The sequence below is a fragment of the Mustela nivalis genome (assembly GCF_964662115.1).
Source record: "Mustela nivalis genome assembly, chromosome: 1".
NCBI lineage: Eukaryota > Metazoa > Chordata > Mammalia > Carnivora > Mustelidae > Mustela > Mustela nivalis.
Genome location: NC_139020.1, coordinates 101,217,798 through 101,245,777, shown reverse-complemented (window position 1 = coordinate 101,245,777; position 27,980 = coordinate 101,217,798). Strand labels below are relative to the sequence as shown.

At 35.4% G+C, this 27,980-nt stretch overlaps 2 protein-coding genes and 1 long non-coding RNA gene across 4 annotated transcripts in view; 2 read left to right on the top strand and 1 right to left on the bottom strand.

Annotated features, from left to right (window-relative positions):
• CCDC39 (coiled-coil domain 39 molecular ruler complex subunit) overlaps positions 1-11,724 on the top strand; it is a 51,852-nt gene extending 40,128 nt beyond the window's left edge. Inside the window, exons 14-20 of the mRNA XM_082744667.1 lie at positions 2,318-2,441; positions 6,748-6,907; positions 7,314-7,420; positions 8,140-8,280; positions 8,413-8,592; positions 8,738-8,823; positions 10,206-11,724. Coding sequence (XP_082600793.1) covers positions 2,318-2,441; positions 6,748-6,907; positions 7,314-7,420; positions 8,140-8,280; positions 8,413-8,592; positions 8,738-8,823; positions 10,206-10,359 — 952 coding nt within the window. The 3' untranslated portion in view covers positions 10,360-11,724. The remainder of the gene's footprint in view (positions 1-2,317; positions 2,442-6,747; positions 6,908-7,313; positions 7,421-8,139; positions 8,281-8,412; positions 8,593-8,737; positions 8,824-10,205) is intronic.
• Positions 11,725-13,792: 2,068 nt separating this feature from the next.
• TTC14 (tetratricopeptide repeat domain 14) lies at positions 13,793-23,667 on the bottom strand. The gene is made up of 12 exons (XM_082744675.1): positions 23,306-23,667; positions 22,702-22,826; positions 22,392-22,591; positions 21,367-21,451; positions 21,073-21,202; positions 20,663-20,818; positions 19,967-20,038; positions 19,462-19,581; positions 19,236-19,358; positions 16,907-17,024; positions 15,860-15,969; positions 13,793-15,048 (listed from the first exon to the last, which is right to left on the bottom strand). The coding sequence occupies exons 1-12, from the start codon at positions 23,464-23,466 to the stop codon at positions 14,139-14,141; spliced, it is 2,310 nt and encodes a 769-aa protein (XP_082600801.1). The 5' UTR covers positions 23,467-23,667; the 3' UTR covers positions 13,793-14,138.
• Positions 23,668-23,693: 26 nt separating this feature from the next.
• The window catches only part of LOC309871611, a 195,065-nt gene continuing 190,778 nt past the window's right edge, over positions 23,694-27,980 (top strand). For both annotated transcript variants that reach the window (XR_014315373.1, XR_014315374.1), the window contains exons 1-2: positions 23,694-23,762; positions 26,216-26,307. This is a non-coding gene — a long non-coding RNA (uncharacterized lncRNA). The remainder of the gene's footprint in view (positions 23,763-26,215; positions 26,308-27,980) is intronic.

The following is a 27,980-nucleotide window of genomic DNA, read 5'->3' as shown; positions in this document are numbered from 1 at the left end:
TCTTTTCCATTTTTGGAAGGAGAAGAGATGTACTAGTGCTCAGTTCACCATCTTAGGCTAGAAACCAACAGGTCTTGTCTTTTACAATCATATAAAAGTTTACTAAATATTTTGTGATGATACAACAGTAATACTTAAAAATAAGCAAAGCCATAACTTCTGTTTCTTAATGTATTTTACCACCAAATTTTCTTTAGGAGTAGGAAAACTGGTAGGTTGAAGATTTCTTCTCACCATACTTGGGTAGTACACTTTCATAAGGTTGTAGTAGGCAAATAAGTTTTTTAAAAGTTCATAAAATATGAATCTGCCAGAATAAAAGGAAAAAATAATCAGCAAATTAAAAAAAGTCTAAATCTTGGGAGGCACTTCTTTCTAGTTTCTCATATTTCTGTGTCTTGCAAGGAAATGTACTAACATTCCTGTTCTGGACTATCTTGTTAAAAATTTTTGTAAAAAAACAGAAAACATAAAATATACCATTATAAACATTATTAAGTGTACAGTTCAGTGATGTTATTAAGTATATTCACATTGTAGTGCAATAGATCTCCAGAACTCTTTCATTTTCTGAAACTGAAACTCCATACCTTCTAAACATTAATCATTTCCTCCTTCCCCTAACCCTTGGTTACTACCATTTTTTTTTCTGTCTGTATGAATTTGACTGCTTTAGATACTTCATGTAAATGGAATCATGCAGTATTTGTCTTTTGTGACTGATTTATTCCACTTAGCATAATGTCCTCAGGTTCGTCCATGTAGCAGGTGTTACAATTTCCTTTTAAGGCTGAATAGTATTTCATTGCATGTATATACCACATTTAATGTATCATTCATCTGTCCATGAATATTTGGGTTGCTTCACCTCTTGGCTATTATAAATAATGCTGCTATGAACACTGTGGTGCAGAGATTTCTTCAAGTACCTACTTCTGATTTTTTTGGCTTTGTAACTGGAAGTGTGATTACTGTATCATATGGTAGTTTTTTTTTTTTTTAAGATTTTATTTATTTATTTGACAGAGATCACAAGTAGGCAGAGAGGCAGGCAGAGAGAGAGGAGGAAGCAGGCTCCCTGCCGAGCAGAGAGCCCGATGCAGGGCTCGATCCCAGGACCCTGGGACCATGACCTGAGCCGAAGGCAGAGGCTTTAACCCACTGAGCCACCAAGGCACCCCTCATATGATAGTTTTATTTGGAATTTTTTGAGGAACTGCAATACTGTTTTCCGTAGTGGTTGCATCATTTTATAGTTCCACCAGTAGTGCATAAGGGCTCCAATTTCTCCACATTATTGTCAGTACTTTTCTTTTTAAGATTTACTTATATTTTTATTTTAGAGATCAAGAGAGTACACTAGTAGTGGGAGGGGGGGAGGAGAAGGGAGAGAATCTCAAGCAGACTCCCCATTGAGAGCCCCCAGGAATCTGAGATCATGACCTGACTTGAAATCAAGAATGGCCAGCTTAACCAACTGAGCCACCGAGGCACCCTGCAATACTTTCCTTTTTTTCTCTTCTGTTTTCTTTTTTATTTCCTTAGCTACCCAAAGACTGTGAGGTAATAACGTATTGTGGTTTTAATTTGCATTAAACTATCTTTTAAAAGATGTTTAGATAGTAAATAGCCTCAGAAGTTAGAGGTGGTATCCTCTTGCTGGAGTAAAGATTGGATGTATTTGCTTAGTTCCTATTATAAGGTATTTGGACTATGTAAGCTTGAGGTTCCTCAGCTGTGGTATAAACCTTCAGTGTATATAACATCCACTTGAGCTCCTCCTCACTTGCATGGGACTTTGGAACTCTGCAAGCAGGAGGCGCATGCTACTTGGTGTACCATGAATGGCAAAGTCCTTTTTCTCTGACCTAGGAATCTTGTGTCTTCTGCCAACATCCATGAAACTATGACAGCCTAACTTCTTAGCTTTCAAATAGGTTGAAACCCGAGATGCTTCCCACTAATTAGAAAATTGAAAAGTGAGAACATATTTAACCTGTTTGACTTTGTTAATTTATTTTAGAGATTTTATTTATTTATTTGACAGAGATCACAAGTAGGCAGAGAGACAGGCGGAGAGAGAGGAAGGGAAGCAGGCTCCCAGCCCAGCAGAGAGCCCGATGCAGGGCTCGATACAGGGCTTGATCCCAGGATTCTGGGATCGTGACCTGAGCCAAAGTCAGAGGCTTTAACCCACTGAGTCACCCAGGCGCGTCTAACTTCAGTATTAATGAAAATATCTTATATAAGAAAACAGCCCTTTAAAAGAGAGTATGTTATTTGTTTTTCAGTGTTTTTCTTTTTCTTTCCATGTTAGTGCTGAGTTTCATGAGAGGCTAAGTAAAATTGATAAGCTGAAGAACAGATATGAAATTCTTACTGTTGTTATGCTGCCTCCTGAAGGAGAAGAGGAGAAAACACAGGCCTATTATGTGATAAAGGTAATCTTAATTGATTTCATAGTTGTGAAGTATCTTTGTCTGTAGTCTGTAAACCAAATGGCTTGCTGGTTTTTTTTTTTTTTTTTTTTTTTTTTGCCTTGCAACTTTAAATTTCATAGCAGTTTTGTAGCTATTGCCCTTAATTAGGGCCATAAAACATTAGTTGTTAAATGGAGGTACTGAAGCTATAATTTTTTAAAGATTTATTTATTTAAATGAGAGTGCAGGTGTGCTCAATAGTGCATGAGTAGGGAGAGGGGCAGAGGGAGAGGGAGAGAATCTCAGGCAGACTCTACTGAGTGCAGAGCTGACACTGGCTTGATCTCACAGCCTTGAGGTCATGACCTGACCCAAAACCAAGAGTCAGAGGCTTATCTGACTGAACCACTCAGGCGCCCCCTGAAGCCATATATATATTATATATATAATATATAAATATAAATAAGTATAAATTTATAAATATATAAATATAAATATATGATTTATTTATTTGCTTTAGAGGGGTGGGCAGAGGGGGAGGGATAGAGAATCTCAAGCAGACTCCATGCTTGGTGCAGAGCCTGACATGGGGCTCAATCTCATAACCCTGAGATCATGAACTGAGCCAAAACCAAGAGTTGGATGCTTTACTGCCTGTGCCACCCAGGCACCTTGAAGTTATTATTTTTATATACCTCAAGTCCATGAGGTCAAAAAGAGGTCTGGACTTGACTGCTCTTTGATCTTTTTTTGGAGGGAGGGCTATCATTTGTGTCATGTCATTTCCCCCCATTTATTCAAGATTCATAATCTGTTTTGCCTTGCAACCTGCTGTCACTTTCTTATCTTTACTATTCATGTGTTTATTCATGTGTTAACTTGTTTAACACCTCAGGCTCATGGGCTTATGTCACTATAGCCGTCCATTCATATGGCTACATCCTAGACTATATCATCACCTGGAGCTGTACCACCTTTGAAATCTTATTCTCTAATGTACCAGTGCAGCTCTGGTATGGCAAATGTCCAGAAAGGAAGAGACCTGTTTTTTGTCTTCGTGATAGATGGGAGAGAGAAAGGTCAGGTGGTGAATGTGCTGTCTTCTGGTGTTTGAGCTTTGTCTGCCATTTCATGGTTATCTTTACCTAGTAGCCCATGAGGGAAAATAGAGAAGTGATCAAGAATTGGATGCATTTCCCTTCCTGAGTACTGCCATACTCCTTTTTCCCATGTAGAAACTGAACAGGTGTAATTTCCTTTACACAGAGTTCTGGGAACTTAAAACACCAGAAAGGAATGGAAATTTTAATGTTAATTCATTTTTCCTCTATCATACACCGATGGGAGTAGAAAGATCTCCCAATTCACACCCTTAGGGGATGGCCCTTTTAGACAGATGTTCCCTTTCCTTTGACTTGTACTGAATCTTCCACTTTCCTTCTTAGCCCTTCTTTGAGTGTGCCCCAACACACACACTGAGTGTGATATGCCTGCCACTTTGCCTCAGGAAATTCCACCTAACTTACATGAGAAATGAATCCCAGTTCTCAAACCGTTCTAGTAACTCATCAGTCTGTAGTACCTCAGGCTTCGATCTGATACTAACAAGACTTTCCTCCTCTCAGATTTTAAAGGTTGAGGGGTGAAGGGTGGGTTCTAGGTTGTTCAGTGTTGGGAAGAATATATATATATTACAATTCCACTTAAGTTTCTCTTTCAACAAGTTCTGTGATGTTACCTAAAAGCTCTGGTGTTAGAGTGCATTTGTCCATATCTTGGTTCTATCACTGACAAAGTAGGTGACTTTGATTAAGTTATTTAATCATTTTGTGGGCTTAGTTCCTGTACTTGCAAAATGAGGATATTATTACTTTTGTTGTGAGAAGTAAATATGTGAAGAAATACACATAAACCCTTAAGCAGTGTCTGGAATAATATGAGCCCTCAGTAAATGTTAGCTGTCATTATTGTTATTGCTGTGATGATGATGATTGATGTTGATGCATCCACTTCTCAGGAAAACAGGCAGATTTTATGACGAAGTGTGTGTTTCTTCTGTTCACAGCAAAGTTGCTGGATAAATATCAGCATAAGGCATATGTAAGATGAATCAAGCCAATCAGTTACCTTCCCAATTTCCTAATGCCACTCTTCACTTTTCATCCTTTCTAGGGTCTGCAGCTTGCCACATTATTCCATTTCACATTATACAGCATATTTATTTGTTAATTTATTTTTATACAGCTTTATATATTTATTTATTTATTAAGATTTTATTTATCTGACAGAGACACAGTGAGAGAGGGAACACAAGCGGGGAATGGGAGAGGGAAAAGCAGACTCCCTGTTGAGCAGAGAGCCTGATGCGGTGCTCCATCCCAGGACTCTGGGATCATGACCTGAGCCAATGGCAGACACCCAACAACTGAACCACTTAGGTGCCCCAATACATAGCATATTTAAATGTTTTACTCTTAATACTTCACATGTGCCAGATTTGTGAAAATGAAACTTTATTTGTAGCTAGACTTAGTGTGTCTTATGTGGTCTTCATAAGGATAGAGTCCAATTCTGACCACAATTTAGTGAAACTATTAGAAAATGAAATTACTAGAAAATGTTTTAAAATGCTGACAGAAAGGTATAAAAATTTGTTTCTAATATAAGCTTTCAAATCTAGGATAAAAGGTATATATTTTATAATCTGATTTAGAAGCAGATAGAATCATAAGAGTTTTTAGAAGTTTAAGGTATATATGGAATTAGATCAAGAAATATATATAAATGTACAGCGTCAGCCCCTTTGTTTGGCAAATAAAGAAACTGAACTTGGAGAAGGAGGATGTATTAATTTAATGTTACTCATCTCGTTCATAAGAAATCCACAACTAAAATCTAGCTGTTTTGATTCATACTAGGTCTCTTCCACTACAGTATGTTTTTAAATGAAAAGGTTGCCAATTTTAGACTATAGATTATAATTTATCTAAGAAATTTTATTAACTCTTTTTTTATTATGTATTATTTACTGTAAAAATGTGTTAATATATTTTGAAGTATAATAAATATCTGTGAAAATGTTAAGAGATAAAGAATTACCAAAACACTGTCCAGATGGCCACATTCTGATGTGTATTAAATACACATTCTTGGGACTGGATAAATTAACAAATGAAATTATTTAATTTTGATTAAAAATGGGTTTTGGCACTTTTAAATATCTATTCATGTTATCCCTGCCAACATTTAATTGCGGAAGTCCTTTGGAACTTTTTTGATACAACTCTAGAGAGTTTAGCCCAGTAACATTTAAGCTGAAAAAAGTCACTGAGTATGCCCACTACTGAGAATTTTTGGTTTTCAACAATTTATAGACTGCATTTTTTCCCAGCCATATTTATCAATTATTTTTCTCTAATTTTTAAACATTTTTTAAATGTGGCAAAATACACATAAAATTGGCCATTTATCAATTGTTAGGTGTACAGTTCTGTGGTATGAAGTACATCCCCACTGTTGTGCAACTAATACCAACCTCCATCTCCAGAACTTTTTCATCTTCCAAAACTGAAACACTCTACCCATTAAACAGAGACCCCATTTTTCCCTCTCCTCAAACCCAGGCAACAATCATGCTACTTTCTCTCTGTGAATTTGACTTATAGGCACTTCATGTGAGTGGAATCATGCAGTGTTCTCCTTTGAAAATATAGAGTTCTTCATAAATTTGAATGTTATTATTGTGCAGGTGTCACACTAATTTTATTTTTTCCAATTTTAGTATGTGCAACTGAAGTGAGTACTCCAATTTTAATATTATTTAACTGTTCAAAAATGTTGAGATCCTAGTTCTAATAACAATATAACTGTGTTGGAAATAATATGAATTTACTTTTCTACATGTACCTTACTCACTTCTTATATTCCTAAGACTTCAAATGAGAAAGTGTTCTAAGCCTCTTTCAGGCCAGAAACATGCATTCTCCTTATTAAATAGATCTAGTTTGAAGCCACGTCCCAGTTAACCCTATCTCTTTCCAGTAAATTTTGTTTCTGCTTAGCTTTCTGGTAATTTTTGTTGGAAAGTTTCAATGTAAGCTTTGGTTACCTGTTACACTTCTATCAGTTTATATCCTGTGTACTCTGTTTTGAAGACCTTGGGGATTTAGTCTTCTACTCTAAATCAAGTGCAAGAATGAATGCTTAATGCTGCATGTAGGCCCCAAGGTAAATTGGTATTGTTGGGAGTAAACTATTTCCTGCCCTGGAAGCAGACATTCTCTCCCACAATACTTTTGTGCAGTCACTTCTATTCCGTATTTCACAGGCCGCTCAAGAAAAAGAAGAACTTCAAAGGGAAGGTGACAGTTTGGATGCTAAGATCAACAAAGCTGAAAAAGAAATCTATGCTTTAGAAAACACCTTACAAGTGCTGAGAAATTGCAACAACAATTACAAACAATCTTTTAAAAAAGTCACTCCATCCAGTATGTAGTTTTTAAAATTTTTTTATGAATGTGGCAATTAAAGGGTAATTATTTTTAAAGAGGAACATTGTGAGACATGGAAAACAAAAATATACCATGTTTAATTGAGTCAGAAAATCACCTCCCCCCTCCCTTTAAGGGCTAAGTTGTTATTTCCATTATTAGTTTAGCAGTATTGCATATCCCTTCTCTGCGAATTAATTTCAAATGTGAAGAAAATGGCGGCCTATTGGCTGCTGTGTGTTGACAAAAGAATGGCTATTACATTACATGCTCATACTGTTTTTCAACAAGGAGATATAAGGATTTTAACCTATACAAAGATGTTGTAAGTTTAACATATGTAAGACTTGAAGTTTGCTTTCTACATAACATGTTAAAAATTTAAAGAATTCTCTAATTTTAGGTGATGAGTATGAACAAAAAATCCAACTAGAAGAACAAAAAAGAGCTATTGATGAAAAATACAGATACAAACAAAGACAAATCAGGGAACTGCAGGAAGATATCCAGGTAAATTCTACGGGCTTTAGAAATAAGCCCTTAGTGAAAGTTAACTATCATTATGTCTACTATCTTGTTATCATGTACAAAGAAGATAATTTTTAAAAGTAGGTAGTAAAAGTTTCATTTTAATTAAAGTGAGAAAAAAAAAAGTGGCCAAAGTATTAAATAAATTAGTTAAAATCACAGTACTAAGCATAGGATGGACAGCAGATAATGATTGGTTAATTAGATGCTGAATCATAGCCAGCTAATAATGATATATCTACTAACTTATTTAATGAACTTTTATTTCATTTAATTCCTTAAAGATTAACTTAAAGATTCCCCCTTAAATAAAATTTGAAAGATAAAAATAGTCTAGTAGAAAGTAGTTACTAAGCTACATCACTGAAAGAGAAAACAATGTGCTTGGCAAACTCTATATAAAAATTAAAAATGTTTTTCCTAATATTTGAAGGAACCAATGGTATGAATTTTGAATCTTTGAAAATTGCATACTTTTAATAGCCACTGTTTGACTTATTTTCCTCCAAGTACCAAAAAAGTACTTTCTAGTGGGATTCTATATAAAACTTAATCCAAAGACCATTATACTTATTAACTACCAATATAATGTATTTATATAAAAAAAGAAATGAATTAAAATTAAATGAATACTTGAAAAATGGAAAGTTTTATGTTATTGATTCTAACCAATAAGTATGTTAACACTTTATTTTCTCCAGAGCATGGAAAATACTTTAGAAGTTATAGAACATTTAACAAATAGTGTCAAAGAAAAATTATCAGAGAAGCAGGCTTATTCATCTCAACTAAATAGAGAAACTGAGGAGCAGAAGCCAAAATTAGAGAGAGTAACTAAACAGGTATTGCTGTCTTTTTAAAAACCTGTCATATTTATCTATTTTGGAGTTCCAAATCCTCCTTCATCCATTAAAAAATATTAAGTTCTGGGAAATAGTTTTAAATAATAATTGACTACTATTGACTAACAACAGTGTGCAAAACTCATCAAGGAAATCCGACTTCTGAAAGACACAAAAGATGAAACACTAGAAGAACAAGACATCAGACTTCGTGAAGTAAAACATTTCCACAAGATCATTGATGAAATGCTAGTTGATGTCATGGAAGAAAATGCTGAGATCCGTATTATCCTTCAAACATACTTTCAACAGGTAACAATAGTACCTTCTAGCTAAAATATTTTCTAAACATTTAATGAAATAAATATGGCACTTATCATAAAGTGAAGTCTAATTAAAAATATTCTTTTGAAAATGGAGTGGTACTAATAGTGATCGCTATTGAATATTCCTCCAGAATGGTTTAGAACTACCTACAGCTGGTCCAAAAGGCAGTCGCCAGAGTTCTAGATCTCCTTCACAGACTTCACTGTTATCAACAAGGTAAGTCTAAGTTTAAAAATCATCTCGTTAACTCTATCCTATGCAAATACCACCACAGCCACCATATCTACCAGTGCTCTTCTTACCCTTACCCACCTTTCTGTTAGTATCATGTATGCAGATAACAGCCAGCAGAGCAAGACTCTTTCCTTCTGGTTTCTGTCTGAAGTCACAGTTTCTATGAGAACATGGAGTGTTTTGTGACTTTTAGCTATTTCAGTAGGATACAGCAGGGTAAAATTTTGGAGGTTACATCTTGCATGGTTAACCCTGAGTATGGGGAGAATTTTTTTTTTTTTTTAAGATTTTATTTATTTATTTGAAAGGGGGGGGAGCATGAGCAGGGTGAGGGGCAGAGAGAGAGGGACAAGCAGACTCCCTGCTGAGTGGGGAGCACTATGTGGGATGTGGGGCTCAATCTAGGGACTCCAGGATCATGACCTGAGCTGAAGGCAGCTGCTTAACTGACCGAGCCACCCAGGCACCTCTGGAGTAAATTTTTTAAACTATAAAAAGGCAACTTAGATGTACAGACATATGGAGTATGATTTTTATGATTAAAACCACATTATGAAGTTTTTAAGTAGTCAGAATTTTATTTCATTTTTGCTGCTTTGCTAGAAAGGAAATTATTCTTTACTTCTACAGTTTATATTTACCCAGAATTCTATCAGGTAGATTGATATTTAATCAACTCTTGTGATTTGGTGACAAAATAAAAATTATTAATGATGATGCTAATTTTAAAATTCCCAACCTCCTATGTTTAGTAGCCATTTACTTTTCACTTGTCCACAGAGAACTTTCAGAATATAAAAGGGGTATCCCTAAAAGATAGTATTAAAATAGAACAAAACTCTCTCTATATAAACATGGTAAGCAATCACCTGATCATCACTGTATTTCCGTATTTTTAAATCTCAGCATTTCAGCATTGTATAGCTAGTTATGTTTTTCAAATGACCCCACCACTTTATCCTGTCAATAGGTCTCATTTTCTTATCTTTAGCTTAGATTACATAACCTATTATTATAGTCACTCTTGCCAGCACCCAAATTCCCATGGCCTTTTTATGCTTAATGATTTTTACAAAACCTTTTTAATGTTTAATGATTCCACCTCTAAATTGATTATAGCTGAAAATATTTTTTTCATAAATATTTGTTGAACTAGTTTGAAACTCTATGTTCATTACTTTTTCTTTTGAACTAATTTTTTGACATTAATGGTTATGCTTCCAAAATTTAGTAGTATTACTAGTATATATTTTTTTATCTAATTCCTTATGGGGTTATGGTATCTAATGCCATTAATGAGGGGGTCTTCAGTAATACAGATTTTGAATTAAATTTAAAATAGTGCTGTTTTTCTTTTCCTGTAGGTCATCGAGAAGTACCACAAGTACTGCCTCTCAGACTTCAATTAAAGTATTAGAGCTGAACTTCCCTGCCTCCTCTTCAGTGACTGACATTTCTAGGCCGCCAAGTGCAACCAGTAGCTCCAATAATGATAAAAACAAAAAGGACAGCAAATAAACATTTCAACCTCTTTGTATAAGTTGTAAACACAAAAGCAAAAATCTTACTTTTAAGATAGTGAATTCCACCCTATGCTTTTGGGTGCTGTGGAGTGATGAGAGGCCCACTGAGATCGTGTTAGAAATATGCAATAACTAGATGAAAGTTTACTTAGTGGAAAATGTGAAACAGTTAAAAAAGTCAAGCAATTTAGGTTTCACATATGACAAAGAAATGCTTAATTTCCTTAGCCTTTGCCATACTATTTTCTTCACAGAAAAGGAAAGCAGGAACAGCAGATTCTTTAACAAGGCTACATGTTTTATAAGCAGAGAAAATGATGTTTTTCACTGTTATTTTGATGTTTGTTAGATTAGAAAACACTTTGCTTCAGTTATTTCATGCTAGCCATGAAACAACTTCAGTTCTAATGTGACATAGTGTTTCTGGAAATTTGTGAAGATTTGCTGTCCTGTGATAGTTTATAAATACTAAAATTCTCATTTACCCTAGAAAATCCTAAAATTAGGTTTGCTTTAGTCAGAGAAACATGTTTTTGGGCTTTGGGGGGAGAAGTCTTTTTGTTTCTTCTTTCGGTAGGATTCTAAAGATTTTAACCCCCAAATAGCATTTATTTCCTCCCCCCAAAAAAACAATAGGAAAGAGCACTGCACATTAATAAAAATGCAGCTTAAATTTCTAGGAATTACTTAATTCTGATCTTGAAAGAAGTCAAACACATTATTTTGTTAAGATACAGCCAAGCATAAAGAGTTAAGAATGTACTTTCAACCTTTCTTCCCCAGGACATTCTTCTAGTAGACAAAGAACTAGGTGTGATTTAATTTGCAACAGGAATCCCATAAATTTACAGTGGAGGTAGACCACCAGATTTAGAATGTTACTCCATTTAATATACTATAAAACACGAGCCCAATATTTTCAACTCTTGGAGAGTGTGGGGTAGGATTATAAAACTGGCTTTTAAGTAAATCCTTAGCTATATATACTTAGAAACTATATACTTAACTATTTCTCCTTCAACCCTCAAAAGAATTTGTCACAACTGTTGTTAATTATTTAGAAGTGTCATTTACAGTTCCTTCTGAAAGGCAGAAGTTGCAGTAAACCTGTTTGTGCTGATTGTTATTTAAGTATCTTATTGTTTTTAGAAATAGCCAGCGAATGCTATAACCAAATCCAATGAGTAAAATATTTTTGTAAAATATGGTTCTGAATGCGTAAGATTTATAAGTTTGAAAAACTGATTAATTTTATGGTCATTTTGTGTGTTTGCTTAAGTTATTATTCTCTTTGCCCTGTATTACTTTGGAAATTACTTGGAACTTGCAATTCAATATTAAGCACTGTTTTACCGAGGCAGGGATTGTCTTACTAGCTCTATGACCTTGGCAAAGTTGCTTCTCTATGCTTTCTTCCTTGTCATACTGAGACAGTAAGAATTACCTACACAAGTTTACTGAAATGATCAAATACATACAAAATGTACAGGTCCTGGCATAAGAACTGCACAGTAACTTCTATTACTGAGTTACCACCCAAAGGCTAGCACAGTATTTGTGAAATGGTTCTTTTCGTTCTGGGCCAGCATACAAGTCTATTTAACTCTCTTAAACAAACAGTTCCAACCTTGTATGTGTAATAATGCTAAATTTGGTGACACAGGGATCAAACCCATTATCTCCAAATGTGGAGTTATCTTAACATCTACCTATTATGTTAGAAAATTATTTGTGGGAGTCCAGACACAGTCTGGGTGTGTACAAACTATAGACATAATGATAAGGAAAGAAACTGCTAAAGATAATTACTAACAATTCTTGGTAAGTCAGTCCTCCATATTCTTTTGCTGTGGTGGGTTTCCTGAACACATCCTTAGAAACTGGCTTGTATACTCTGAAGTTTAGTTATGTTCTAGGAAAGAAACTCTGGGGAAGATGGAATTCCTAAGTTCAGGCAGGCTTGTATTAGGTACTATCCTAGTTGTCTGGTATATGAATGTTAACATTAAGTCACAAAGACACCTTAGAAAATTATAGTGCTGATTGATAGTGATGCTCAGAGATTTTAGTAAATGTGTACATAAAATACTGAAGATGTACTAGCAATTCCTAAAGGTCAAAGACCATGTTGAGATACTGTTCACTCTTTACAAAAACCACTATCTATGTAGGTCTATGTAGGAATGATACAGGAACTATTAATACACAGAAAGAACCAGGGACTCTTTTAAGAAGAGTTTCTTGTACAAAGATGAGTGAGTGACTTTTCTACCGCTATTACCCATAGTTTTTGACCAGTTTCTCTGTTCCACTGTAAAACAAACTTTAGCTTTTCCATTTGGCTGCCAACGCTTAAGTCTGAAGTCCACAAACAGGACACAACCGGTCAGAATGACTTAAAGAGGTAGCATTAAAGGCCTCTTGTCACTTACACTGGAATCTTAAATTGGAAAGATTCTAAAGATCATTATAAATCAACAACCATGACTCCCATGTCTATCTCCAAATCTCTGTTTTCAAATTTGGGAGGATTTTTCATAATCTTTTTCAGCTATAGTTGCTGGAATTTGAGTAAAACCAGGCTTTTTTGGCCTTGCCATTTAACCAGACCCTAAAAAAGGAGGTATCAAGGGAACTGTCAGGAAAGATGTATTAAGAAAAGAGGAAAGGGCGCCTGGGTGGCTCAGTGGGTTAAGCCGCTGCCTTCGGCTCAGGTCATGATCTCAGGGTCCTGGGATGGAGTCCCGCATCGGGCTCTCTGCTCAGCAGGGAGCCTGCTTCCTCCTCTCTCTCTGCCTACTTGTGTTCTCTCTCTGTCAAATAAATAAATAAAATCTTTAAAAAAAAAAAAAAAAAAAGGGAATGTAAGCCAGCTGTAGGCTAATTATAAACATGCCCAGTGCCTTCCCAACTGGACATATGCAATACTAGGACAGTTTCCCAATTTTCTTTCCCTTAGGAGAAAACCAGATTTATAGTGTTTCTCTTGTCACTGCTGTTTTTGATAAAAGGATTCTTTTTTTATTCTGACCTAATCTTGCCTGGTATACAGTCCCTAAGTCTTGCCAATATTTAAAGTTAAGAAATTTCTTAGGGCTATACCGCTAACAATAAGGTTTAAAAAGAGAGAGAGAAAAGCAAAATGAGTCCCTATTCAACTTTTCATGGCTTTATTCCTAAAGTACTTGTTAAGCTGGCACAAAAATCATTTTTAATTAAATCAAGCTTTAGAAGTCAATTAGGCAAGACAGGTAATCGGTATATAATCTTAGAAGTTATACAAAAAGTTTTGATATTTAAATAAATGATCAATAATAAAATGGTACTTAAGGAACAATCAAATACTGTGTATCTCTTTCAAAAGCTGAGGGAAAAGAAAATTTAACAGAAAAGACAATGAAATAATTTTTGAAGAAACAATCCAAGTGTTCAATGAACAAATTTAATTTTTTCTCAAGCAGCAGGATAAGGTGAACCCAAGGAATTCTCATACACTATAATACAGAGAGGAAGCAATACTTTGAGAATTATTTTTAGGTGATGTTTAAATCATTACAGTAAGAAATAGTATATGGAAACATACACATGAAAAGCCTAAAAAATCAAGCTGTGAGGAGACCCACAACTGAATCAAATATACTTTGAGAACAGCTAAAAAGTATCTGCTTTCTGTAGTCTCTACAAATAGCTTTAGGAGCAGAGATTCTTCTAGACTAGAAGACCTAAAACTTTCATTGACAGCCTTTGTGTAATGGTGCTGAATCCCCCGGCATATTAATTTTTTGGCTTATTTCCTTTTTCTTTCTCAAATGCAGCTATCTGATTAAATATATTGAGTAAATTTTGAGGTAAATTTTTTTTAATTCCACTTTCTGACTGCTCTTTTCTATTTAGTCCATCTGCTTCTGGAACCTCTGTTTTAATGTCCTCCTCATAACTACTCTCTACTTCATATTCTCCTTGATTTTTATTTAATGGATATCTTTGCTCATGTCTACTGAAATCACGTGATCCAGAATAACTGTATTTTTTATATTTTTCAACTGACTTACAAGAGTAGTCTGAGCTTGCTGGTGAAGTGGAATGCCTCACGGAACCTGGCTCCCACCTTCTATAGTGCTCTTTTCTTCCCTCTGTATCTTTTTCAAGTCTTCTATAACCGTAAGTTTTCACTTTGTCCTCTGAATTCCTGTAAAAGGAATCTGAGTATTCTCTTTTACTGGAAAAATGTTTTTCTGATTTATATGGTTTTTCAGTTTTGCTACTACTTGCCTGAGTATAAAAATCTCTTGGATCTTCAGACCTACCTCCAAAATCATCCGGTATTTCAACTGAAGATGAAGAGAGAGGGCATCTATCTTTCTCTTTTACCTGTTTCTTTTGATATGGTAACCTGTCCTGCTTTTCCAGTAGTTTTTCCACTTCTTGTTTTTGGTTAAGAAAAGATGCTAAAGTATTGGCTGGAACTGGGAAGCACTCATCTTTCCTACTCTGATCTATTTGACTTGAGGAGGCCTTAGCTAAATGCCTTTTGGAACTTCGAGAAGACTCTGAACGGTTCTTCTTATGCTTCTTATGCCTTTTGTGACCAGAAGAGGAAGAGGATGATGATGAAGAATCAGATTCATCAGCAGAAGAAACACTTGAAGAGGAAGAAGTTGATTTTCTTCTTTTCTTCTTTAGCCTAAAAAATATAGTTAGCCCATCAAATATGTTAAGTACAAAAATGTTTCTTGATTATCCATAAAGATTCTAGTTCTACTTTGTTCTCTTTAAAGGTTTCATAAAAGCTGTGGCTTTAGATAAGTGATTACTGTAAATCTCAGTTACTACAATATCCAATTTTACTATCACTCGACTTCTGGGAAAAAAAAATACTGTGTAGATAACTGTCATTGAAAGCAGATCATTATTTCTGAAGAGACAGTCACATTTCCAACATTTTCAAAAAAATTTAAGTCCATCTGAATGTATGAAGGAGAGAAACGAAGTTTTATATCTGCTACCTCTAATAGTTTCTCCACCTCAGCACTATTGACGTTTTCACCTGAATAATTCTTTGTTAGGAAGGCAGGGTGATGGTAGAGGCAGGAGTATCATCACTATAGGATGTTTAGCAGCATCCCTGACCTCTATCCACTAGATGTTAGTACTACTTCGCCAGTTATGATGACCAAAAATGTCCCTGGGGGAAAAAAGGCACCCCCAGTTGAGAACCACTGCTCTAGTTCTAAAACACTTCTCCCAAAATACAGATAATTAAAATAATCTATTATATATTTTAAGATTTTTCTTTTTTTTGGGCAGAATTTTACCTTTAGATTCCACTTTGCTTTCTTTCTTTTACAGAAAAATTTGTGGTACACATACTTACGATGTATCACTGGTTATGTTAATACTTTTTTTTTTTTTTACTTACTTTAACCTCCATATGGCACTGTGGTTCAACTCAGTAGCTGCTTTAAGTTAAAAAAATACTAAATATTATAGTTTACCTTTTCTCCTCTTTTAAGAGCTTACGCAACTTTTCTGCACTTGTTTCTATTTTCTTTGTTTTCTGCTTTTCTTCCTTCTCAGCTTGTTTTTCTCTTAATTCCAAAGATTTCTTTTAGAACCCAGATATCGGAAAAAACCACACGTTAAAAATAGCAGAATATATAAAACCCAGTTTCCAAAAGACCCCCCCCCACCAGAAACCAAATGGGGTACACCCAAATCACCATATATCCAGCATTAAGTATTTTTAACATGTAAAAATTAATCATACAAGTGTTTGGCATTAATCATTGGAATAGCCAGAACAGCATCGAGGACCATATTGCAGTTGGTATTCCATGAAAAAAGGGGAAGCCATTGCATTGGTACCCATGACCCAGAGTGCAAGAAAGGGAAAAAAATAAAATAAATAATAAAATACATGAAAAATTATTTTTTAAAAAAATTGAAAAATTTAGACAGGATGCAAATTTATAAAATAAAATTCAAATAAATTCCATTAAGGTGAATTGAGGGAGGAACCACCATGTTCAAATACAAACCATTTAAAAAATAGCACAGCCCAGTTGGACGCATGATTACATAAGAAATCATTTTCCAGTTTGAGGATGGGGATGAGCAGCATCAGATGTCACAGACACAGCAGCAATGGTCCAATTCAGAAGAAAATGCATGAGAAAACATCATCATCAGTATTACAGGAAAAGGCAGTTTAAAATATTTCTCAAAGAGATATTTATAATTAGCACAATTATAGCAACAACACTGAATTTGTAACTACTAGGAAAGCTCACTACAAGGATAGTTCGGAAAACCACATACCACATGCAGGCAGTAGGAATTTCTCATAGGGCTATTTTTACTTTTGGGTACCAACTACAAAGGAACTATGAAGTACTGTCAAACCCAAGTAGAAGCTGTATCTAAAAAGACAGTTTTCATAATGTCTTGACTAAGTAATCTAGAATAGTATTCCTTGTAAGAAAGTTAAGTTTGGGTATCAATTTCAAGTATCACTAAATTTCTAAGAGGAAATAAAGAATCACCTGCATATATTTATGAAGCTTCTGCAAAGCATCCTCTGCATCTTTAAAAGTCTCATCCAAAGCCAAAGCTTTCTTATAGTAACTTTCAGCATTTAAAAACTTTTCTTCTTCTTCTAACCTAAATTTGAAACAAAGATTTTGCTTTTCATAAAAATAAAAAAAAAAAAACCCTCAAATATGCATATAGATCAGAAGCTTATATGAGAGAACTTATTAGAGAATAGCCATGTTTAGTAACATTTTCCAAATTTAGCATTTGCTAAATCATGTACTTCTTACTGCTATTTCTTTGGTAAAAAGATCCCATAAAACAAAAAATCTAAACTCACAGATACAGAGAACAGACAGGTGGTTGTGTGGGGTTGGGAGGGTGCTGGCGAAATGTCTGAAGGTGGTCAATATGTACAATTTTCAGTTAAAAGATAAGTAAGTCCTGGGGATGTAATGTATAGCATGGTGACTTTGGTTAGTAATACTTGAATATACATACTTGAATATTACATACTTGAATATAGCTAAGAGTATATCTTAAAAAAAAATTGTTAACTATATGTGATGAGAGATGTTAACCAAATGTTTTGGTAATCATTTTGCAATATATATATATATGCAGCAAATCATCGTTGTACATCTGAATCTAATGTTATATGCCAATTATATCTCAATTAAAAAAAAGTAGCAATTCATTACTGGTAACTAAAGCCATATTGTATGTCCAGCTTTGGGATTTCAGTATGTTACATGAAAACACAATTAGCTAATGTCTTTTCTAAATTTAGTATAATCTTGAGCTTTAGCATAGAATTACATAGGTTGGTTTTTCCTAGTAGTTTATTAAGAATTTTCCTTTCTGCAGAAAAATTTTCCAGGAAAATTCACTGATGAAGTTGGAAATACCAACACATACATGTTATATCACAACTAGCTGGCAGAAAGAATTATTAGATGAAACTCATGTCTCTGCTATGAAAAATTGGAATCAGGAAGTGTATACAGAGCAGAAAAGAATTTGGAAAATATTTTCAGTTTTTTAACAGTAGGAAAAAGAAAAAAAAAACCCAAAACAAAAAACCCAACCCCACAAAAATCCAAGGGCTTCAACAGGATCACTTTTGTAGCAGACTGGATATGGGCAGAAAGGGATCAGCTATTAACATTTCTGGCTTGAATAACATACAGATCACGTTGCTATCCACTGAGCCAGAAGAAACCAATATGTGGGTAATAAGACAGCCATATTTTAGTAACTATCTACCAGTGAGAAAGTAAAAAGCTGCTACAGTCACTTGAGTCTAAAGTTAAAGTTGAATTAAAAACAAATATTGCAAAACTCCTTTATGTGGAATTCTGGAATGATCATACAAACTGGATTAATTAGGCAAATTCAAGAAACAGAAAGAAGATAATCCTATTTAAAAAAATTAGCTGCAAAAAGATACTATTGTTATAAATTCTTAATTATTAAAGCAGACTTACTAAAATTATTTATAATGGAATATTATTTCTTCACAATATTTTAGGAATTAGACTAGCCCATTAGTCATTAAATATTTATAACACAAGTACTATGCTAGGTATTTTGCCAGCATATCAGAATAGTAACAAAAATAGCAGGGTTTGTTCTTAATGATTTGCTCTTCCATTTAATCTGAGTTTGTGGATTTTACTGCATAGAGCAGAGCAAACAGCAAACATAAGAGCAAAATAGTCACAATTAACTGCAGAACTCTCAATTCATACTTCTGGCATTATATTACCAGAATGAGAAAAGAATTAGAAATCAAATTCCTACTAAAACAAAAACTTTTTATTTAATTTTAATTTTATTTATTTAACATATAATATATTATTTGTTTCAGGGGTACAGGTCTGTGATTCATCAGTCCTACACAATTCCCAATGCTCACCACAGCACATACCCTCTCCAATGTCCATCACCCAGCCACTCCATCCCTCCTACCCCGCCCTCCACTCTAGCAACCCTCAGTTTAAAACAAAAACTTCTTCTGTATGTCCAGGAAAAGAGTACTTAATTTCTTGTCCTTTACATTTTTATTTTTACATAATGAAAACAGATGTTCAGAACAATAAACTTAAGACACTAAAATATCTCCAAACTCCAATCATAAAGAACCTCAGTAATAAGGAAAAAAAGACTAAAAAGCTTATAGAGGACTACATTTGAAAAACATTTTAAACCAAAATTGAAACTAAGGGTATTCTGAATTGAGTTAAAGATGCTATTTCCTTATGTTAAGTACAAGATTTTATTTATAGTAGTTGGATGAACATTAGATCTCTACTTAATTTTAAACAAAATCTTACTTACTGCCCTCCTCTTTCTACAAGTGTCTGGCAGAGGTATTTTCTTGCATTCCTATGAGTTGGACAGTTTTCCAATGCAAGCTCAAAATCTTCAATTGCTTTGTTCAGACTTCCTTTTGTTGCATATCTAGAGATAGGAAATAAATTAGGAGAATTTATCTTGTGAGCTACTCATAAATCTTGTACACATTTATCTTATCAATATTCCTTAAAAGCTGTGATTCACTTACAATGCTCCACGAGCTACCAAAGCTTCCACATTTTGTTTGTCTATTTCCAGAGCCTTATTGTATTCATTCATAGCATCTACATGGCGTCCAACCTTAAAATAATCAACTCCAATCTTCACACTAAAAAGATATTTGTAAAGCATCACACACATTTCTCAGAATATCCAAACAATGTTAGCATGAATAAATTTTTATAACAAATCTAATGTGGTTAATATTTAGTCTTCAGTACTCTCAATATACCTAGGAAATACCCTGCTTTTGGATAATTTCATTAACAAATATTTATGAAATCAATACAACAATATACTAATTCCTTTTGAAAAACATGGAAAATGTTGGTTAAGTCTGTTAAATTTATAACACCATTTACACCTACAAAAAAGTTAATGTCAAAAGGCATCATTTCAATTCATTTATAAACGAATTTGGTCTTAATAATGACTTAAAAATTACTGCCTTTTAGACTAGATAATGCAATTGTTGAAAAACAAAGTTTTCATACCATTTTAAAGCCCAAGATGCAGACTGTTTCTTCCTTAATGCAGAAGCAAAATCTTCTTCAGAAAAGTTTTTGCTATTCAAAGAAAATAAAAGTCAAACGATACATTTCTTTTTTTGGGTAATACTTTATAGATAAAAATTCAACACCGCAAAAGTAAATCCCAGGCAAAAAATTTATATTCCATCCACAAAACAGTATTTTTTTTTTCAAATTTTTATTTAAATTCTAATTAGTTAACGTAGCGTGGAATACTGGTTTCAGGAGTAGAATTTTGTGATTCATCACTTCCATATAATACACAGCACTCAACACAGGTGCCCTCCTTAATACCCATCACTCATTTAGGCCATCTTCTCCTAACTTCCCCTCCATCAACCCTCAGTTTTTATTAAGAGTCCCTTATGGTTTACTTCCCTCTCATATAAAACAATATTCTTAAATTCTCAGGAATGACTATTATCATTCAACAGTATTTTTAACATAAATATATAAACATTCTTACAAACTTTGTTCGTCTTTCTCTATACATGTAATCACAACAGACTCCATTCCAGAAGGAAACTGGGATCACCTGGTTCATTCACTCTTTGGCATATTGCTGCCATCAGGCTTAAAATAGTCAAATATGTCTCTGAGTTATATAGATTTTGAGCTCAGCACCATTTACCTTACCACTTAATAACTAATATACTATACCTTTGCAAACCTCTCATTAAAGATGGTGGATTAGATTCATCTATTCCTAGTTTTCCTAGAAGGAATTCAACTACTCCTGGATTAGCAAATCCCAAGGAACTCTGCATGATATTTTCATAGGATTCCAAAGAATTGCTATTTAGTTCAACACTTTTCCTAAAACAACAAAACACATGGAACAAAATATAAAAATGACAAACATAATTAGTATGTCCCATTTCTATAAAAGAAATACTCATATCATTTTTATACATGAAGGTATGGAAATATTATTTTGGCTTCTTAAGGATTATAAAAATAAAATGAGCATATTTTGAAATAAGAGAATTTTAGAAATTGGACATAATGTGCTATTTTTTAATCAAGAACTGTTTTGTAATTAATTTCTTTAAATCATGTAGATAGGTTACCTGTAGTATAAAGGAAGCTCTTCAGAACTAATTACACCTAATTTAATACCAGACAGATGTGGTGGAAGAGATGAGCTATACAGAGACACTGCAAGCTTTTCATGGTATCTGTCAATATCTTTGATTCCAGCTTAAAAAAATAAGGAAACTAAGCTGATTAACAAGAAAATGCAAACTAACATAAAAATACATAAATCTTTCCAAACACTACTCTCATCAGACAGATTTTCAAAATTAACATAAACAAAAATCTGAGAAATGTTACTTTTTTATTAATATGATGAAAATGATCACCTCGAATAATGTCACCAGTTTGGTAATATGATAAAGGATCCCCATGGTTACTATGAGAAGGTACATCTCTTAATGGACAGAGAGCCTGCAAGGAGAAGTATTTTAAAATGCCAGACATTCCATTCTTTGGTAAGAAGTATCATTTTTTACCCTAGTTGTTCAGTACAATCAGCTAATAGTTGACAAGAATGTTAAAAAAAAAACTAGCACTCTAAAATAAGGATTTTAATTATAAGCAATGCCTGTACCCAAACACAGTAAAACAAGTTTTCTGGTTCAGTTCAAAAACTAAAATCTCATGAAATTTGCAATTAGTTTCAGGAACCAAATATAAATACGGATTATGAAACAATATTTTTATATTTTATATTTTATACTTGTTAAAGAAAAATGTGAAACTGTCCAGAAAGTAGAATTCTAATGAAAATTAAATGTGAATTCTCCAAAGTTTATGTCCGTTATCCAGTCTATTCTGCTTTTTCTTCCTGGATCATCTGCCTTGACAGACAGCAAATTATCAAATCTTTTAAATTAACACACTATTTCAAATTCAAGACAATTCATCTTTGGCAAAGTATCTTATAATGTATGTGTACAAATAATTTACATTTAACTACTGTAAATATAAAAATAAGAAATTTGTTTCCAAATTATCCACATGTAGGTGTCTAATTCCAAATACTAAATAAGTAAGAACATGTTCCGCTAGAAGAAATAAGCCTGGAATACCAACCACTCTCACCATATCCACTGATATCTCTGAGCATTTAAAGAAGGACCCTATCCCTGCCAACCAAAGGAACCAAATAAACCTCCAGAAACCAGAAATAGAGGAGGAAACTAACTAGATAATCGTTACCATTTTTTAAAAAGGAAAACATACTTTTTCCTCCAGTTAATATTTATTTTTCAAAACTGTGTCAGCATCGTACACCCAAGCACAAGTGGATGCAAAGACATAATTCTTGCATTGACAGGACTCTTACCAAAAACAGAAGCAATCAAATAACTGAAAAGTAACTTACTGTGATTTCTAAGTGAGATATATCTCTTATGACGCCACTGCCTAAACAAATCAACACCATGAAAAACCCAAATTCCCGAATGGAACTTATTCTTCCAATCACTATATCACCCCGCTCAATATCTCGGAAAAACAGCTCTCTCCGGTCCATACTAGGTATCTCCATGAACTGCTCTAAAGGTGGCATGACTGCATAACCATCTGAGAAAAAAAAAAAAAGGAAAATTACTAACAAGAGCATTGTACTTTGCTTCATCCCAGGTGCAGTAAAATACCCCAAACCGCAATCAAAATGTTTTAACAAAACTCACCTTCGTTGTCTTCATTGACTTCAGATGTTGCAGGTGCATTCGATTTCCAGGAAAGTGCAAAAAGCAAATCCGCTTTCTTGGAAATGAATTTTTGTATTTCAATGTTGTCCACTCTCTTCTCTTTTCTTAAAAGGAAACAAAATTTATGAAAACTGGTTTATGGGCAAAACCTTTCAGTACATCCAAGCTTATAAGTTCATGGTTTTCATCGCCCAATCGGGTCCATCCTAAGCTCCGGACCGTACATCCTCCAAGAAAACGTTTTAATCAGGGATTCCCTCATTCGCCAGCCTGTAGGTGGAGGGCGAGGAAAGTTACAAAGTAACTCCCGAAGCTCCCGATAACGAAGCCCAAGGGATTCTGGCTAAAGATTCCGTACCTCTGCTACGCAGTACCGAAGAAAAAAGTTCAGCCCACATCCCCCCTTTCCCTCACACCCAGAGAGCGGAGCCTTCTCCAACCCGCCTTCTGCACCAGCTCCGCAAATCCTCACGTGCTCGCGGCCGCGGCTCTGCTCGTTCTCGACTCAGCCCCCCGGCTGCAGCACTGGGGCCCCGACCTGCGTCCCCTCCCCGGTCTCGCAGCGGCGCAGCCGTCCCATTACCTGCCCTGTAACTGCTGCTGGAGCGCCGGTCCCCGGGCAGGCTCGGCCGCCGACCCCAGGAGGCTCCGGAAGTGCGGATTGTCCTGCTGTTCGCTGCGGAGCAGGGATAGCAGTGATGGCCCGTGGTAGTTCAGTGACTGCCGCAGAAGGTCCCGGTCCATGGTTAGAGGCTGCTGGACCCAACGACAGGTGGACCGCTAGTACCCCCGCTCCGTACCCACTACTTTAGCCTGGTAGTCCCGGAGGCTAAGGAATGAGCCTGCAAGAGGCCGGAAGCGCACATCACGGACACTTACACAGCCGTCTCCCGGAAGTGTTCCGGGACCGCCCCAAGCGGCGGCACCGAGGAGCTGCGCGGAGAAGCTCCGCCTCGGTCTCGCGAAATGGAGCGAGACTACGGAAGCCGGAAGCACTGGGCTAAGCATTTCCTGAGTTAAGGGCTGCGTACCGCTTCGAGGTAGTGATGTAAAGTTTTTTTTTTTTTTTTAAATTTCTGTGGTGTTATTATTTTTACGTTGAGACGGCCTGGGCTTTAATCTAGGCCAAGTAATAATTCATCCACCTGTTTACTGGGGCGCTTTTAAGTTCCAGTGCCAGGGTGAGAACCCCAAACGAGATTCCAAAGTTTCTTCCTTCAGAGTACTCGCTGGTTAAGTCACTGCCCGCACCTCAGACATAACCACGTAAAAATGACTGCTGTGGGAGAGTTTTTGGTAATCTAAGCCCAGAAGAAAGGAAGGACACTAACATTTATTAAGCACCGGAATTGTGTTCTCTATCCATACTCCATTCATTGTAGTCATTTTTAAAGTTGGCTTAAAATCAGAATGGCTTTAATGCCTAGACATATGCATATATGCATTCTTTTTTATTTTAGTTTGTGGCTTCTAAAAACGTAGTGCCCATAAGATATACAGTGTAGTGTTGTATACATTAAAGTCAATAAACTATAGATAATTAAAATGATTTACAAAGGTAATTATGATTTAGGCTTCCCCTCCTCCCCCTCTCTCCTCCCCTTCTTCCCATCCCCCGTTATTGACTTGAGAACCTAATTACCTTAATTCACTTTACTCCCCCTTTAGAGGTTAAGGAAACAGGCCTGAGAGTCTCAATAAATTGCTCATTGTCACCCACTTGGTAAACGTTACAGTTAGGGTTCCAACCTCGGTCTTTAAAGATTTATTTATTTATTTGACGCACAGATCACAAGTAGGCAGAGAGCGAGGAGGAAGCAGGCTCCCCGCTGAGCAGAGAGCCTGATGCGGGGCTTGATCATGACCTGAGACGAAGGCAGAGGCTTTAACCCACTGAGCCACCCAGGCGCCCCTCCAACCTTGGTCTTAATAGATCTTCACAAACGCCGTTGCTGGAAAGAGTAAGAGGATATTTATCATATACAAGGCCTAACTTTCTCTGATTTTGAGATAATATGACTTTGTTTTATTTCACTATATTAAAATCTGTGCCACTTAAATATGGATTGTTTAGTACAGTCCTCTTGAACAAAAGTAAACAGTAGCAGTTACTCTGCCTCCTCTCCAGCTATGTGTTTTCACTGTCTCATCACCTGCATAGAAGACCCAGTCCAGAATACAGTGTATTCTTTCACACTATTTTGTGAAAAATCCAGACAAATCATTTACGGAGACTTGAGAAGATGCAACGAAGAAAGATGCAAGTTTAAAAAACAATACATTTTAAGCCACTATGAGGAAAGTTTACTTAATGGTACAGACTGATTGGTGTTAAGCTACAGTTCTAGAGAATGGCTGATATTAGGAAAGATGGTACTGTCACTGAAAGCCAACCACAAAAATGAACTATGTAGATATTCCGGTAAGTTACATTATTTTCATTAGAGTTGATCTGTTATTAAGGATCTAATTATCTCTGGAGGGACCGAGAAGCCCAGCATCTGAGAATCAGATGCGAAGACAGTGGCCCTTATCCTGAGAGGGCCAACTTGTGAAGCCATTCTTGAGTAGAACATTCCTTCATCACTATAGGATTTGTCTATTGTTTTTCCTAATTTTAACAGCCTAGTAAACAATGACTCCATGTCTTGAATATCTAAAATTGCTGTGGTATGGGCATGGAAACAGGAGAAAGTAACTGCTTTTAGAGGGTAAGCAGTGTTCCTCAAGAGTGAAATTTATCAAATGCTTGCTGTGTACATAGCAGTGATAATCAAGACTCAAGCTGGGTCCTATCTTTGGCTGGTGTTGGCCTTGAATGGGGCCAGCAGTAGTTAAGTGCCAGAGACAACCTTAGTCTTCACATTCCAAATACTACTCCCACAGCATGGGGTTAGGCCTTTTTCAGTTATGGATGGACTTGAGCTAATTTTCTGCTGGGATAGATATACTTTGACTTTGGAGGGGACTGAGCACTATGTGGTTGACATAGGACTGGAGGGAGTGAGGAGAGGATGTGAGGGGAAAGAGTAAGAGGATATTTATCATATACAAGGCCTAACTTTCTCTGATTTTGAGATAATATGACTTTGTTTTATTTCACTATATTAAAAATCTGTGCCACTTAAATATGGATAGTTTAGTACAGTCCTCTTGAACAAAAGTAAACAGTAGCATTTTGGAGAAATTCATTTTGGAGAAACTTGTCCCATGTGCAGGATTTCTCAAGGCAGACATAGACAGAAAACACTTTTCTTTCACTTCTTTCTTTAATTTTTTGTTTACTGACCTTTAAAAGATTCTTTTAAAAATATATTTTGATTAGTTTTCCAGATTAAGGGTATGAATAATCAAGTGACTATATGGGACGGAAGTGAGGTAAGGCATTCAAGACAGTCAGATCTTTGGTGTCTGATCCTGGGCCCATTTTAATGTGGTATCAAATTGAATTTTTAAATAAACATATATGTATGTCTTTTAACATACTCTCTAGGCCTTGGAGATAGAAAAATGAAAACAACTCCTGATTTTTAAGTGGTGCACAGTCCAATAAAGGATTAGACATAAGAAGAAGTGGGTCATGTGGTAAGTACTATTGTTGTGGACACTTACTAGTTGTCTGCTTAGATCCCTTATTTTTCTGGGAGATGAAGTACTGGGAGTTGATGGGGGTAAGAGAGGAGAGAGGGAGGCAAGTATGTGCTTTGCAGGAGTTGGGAGCAATATAATTAGAGAGGTAGAGATGTGAGAAAGAAAGATGTGTTCTGGAAACAGCGAGTGTGAAATTCGGGTAGGTAGAGATATTTTAGTTACAGGCATTTTAATTATGTGTATCATTTCAGGTAGACTGTATATTGGTGGGAAGAGACCCTGTTTCTTCTGTGTGAGAATACACACACACAGACTAAATGCCTGTGCTAAAAACTTAGCTAGAGCAAGGTAGTCACAAAAATTAAAGGCAAAAGCAGCATATCTTAAAGTAGCTTTTCTTGGCTCCCCCAAGTTTCCCAAAATAACATGCAGAGCTTCTAGTGAGACAATATGTAAAAGATGAGGTGTATCTGGATCTCAGAAACTTGTTTATTGCCACATGGGAAGGACTTACACAAATAACCTATGACTACATACAAAATCTATAGACAGGTTTTTTTCTAGTTCTTAATTCTGATGTAAACAATATCAAAAAGCCTCATCCTCCCCTGGAGTTAAGGATGAGGTGTTTGTATCAGGGAAGTGTGGGTGGACCCAGATAAGACCATAAAGGTATGTTAATAATCCTCCCTTTAACTTTTCAGCAATTTTCCCCCCAATTTATTTCTTTAAAAAATCCCTTTTTTAATTGTTTCTTAAGCCAAATTGAGTAAATTTATGGTTTGGAATGAAAGGAATCTTGAGTATACTAGGAAGCCACCAACTAGTAGCTTCTGCTGTTTCTACTGCCATTTAAAAAATTAAAAAACAGATATGGAAGGGTTAAGAATAGTTCAAAAACTAACTTTAGAATCCACATTGTCTTACTGGATATCTAGTACTCTTTCTACCAGGCCATACCATCTAGAGGGTCAGCTGAAACCATGCTCTCTAAGAATGTAGTTTGTAAATATACATGTATGGAGCATATTTTATTTTAAAAATACCTATTATGCTAACTTCTAAAGATAGCCTTGAACCTTTTTTCCCCCCTATTATGGGGCCACTTGGTTTCATTCATAGGCACACAGTGCAAAAGGCATCTTTGCTTCCATAGAAGATAGAGCTTTGTTCTACTCAGAGTTATATTTAGAGTCACCCTGGGTTAATTCAGGGAAGAAGGAGGAATACTAAATAGAAAATATGGCTGGATCAGCCAAAAATTCATCCTCATTATTAGAGAAATAATTCAGACTTGTTCTGATAAAGGTTCATTCATGCAGAAGTCTTTGAAAGGATTATACCACCTTTTCTTCTTATTTTTCATATCACAGATTAACACATCCCTTTAAGAAAAACATTGTCAAATATTTATCCACATGAGGGTGCTGTAAGATCGTTGTGGGTATCAAGTTTTCTATCCTTTACCAGAAACCTACTGCCAATTAAACAAAGATTCAGGAGTAAGGTATTGGGACCTACTGTGTAGAGTCATTTTAAGATAGTTATATCTCTAACACCTTCTCCATATTTTAGTTGTTGGTAAATGTTTTGGTGAGGTTATTATTTTAATATAAGTTAGCTCAGATTTCATGGTCTAGGATTGATTAGCTCAGTAATTTTGAATT

Excerpts from the sequence above, each read along its gene's own strand:
- TTC14 (XM_082744675.1), bottom strand. The coding sequence starts at position 23,466 with ATGGACCGGGACCTTCTGCGGCAGTCACTGAACTACCACGGGCCATCA. Across the intron at positions 20,819-21,072 it reads GAGCTTCCTTTATACTACAG|GAAAAGTGTTGAACTAAATA; the intron begins GTAACCTATCTA and ends TTGTTGTTTTAG. Across the intron at positions 19,582-19,966 it reads GCATCTTGGGCTTTAAAATG|TGTGAAGATTGGAGTTGATT; the intron begins GTATGAAAACTT and ends ATATCTTTTTAG.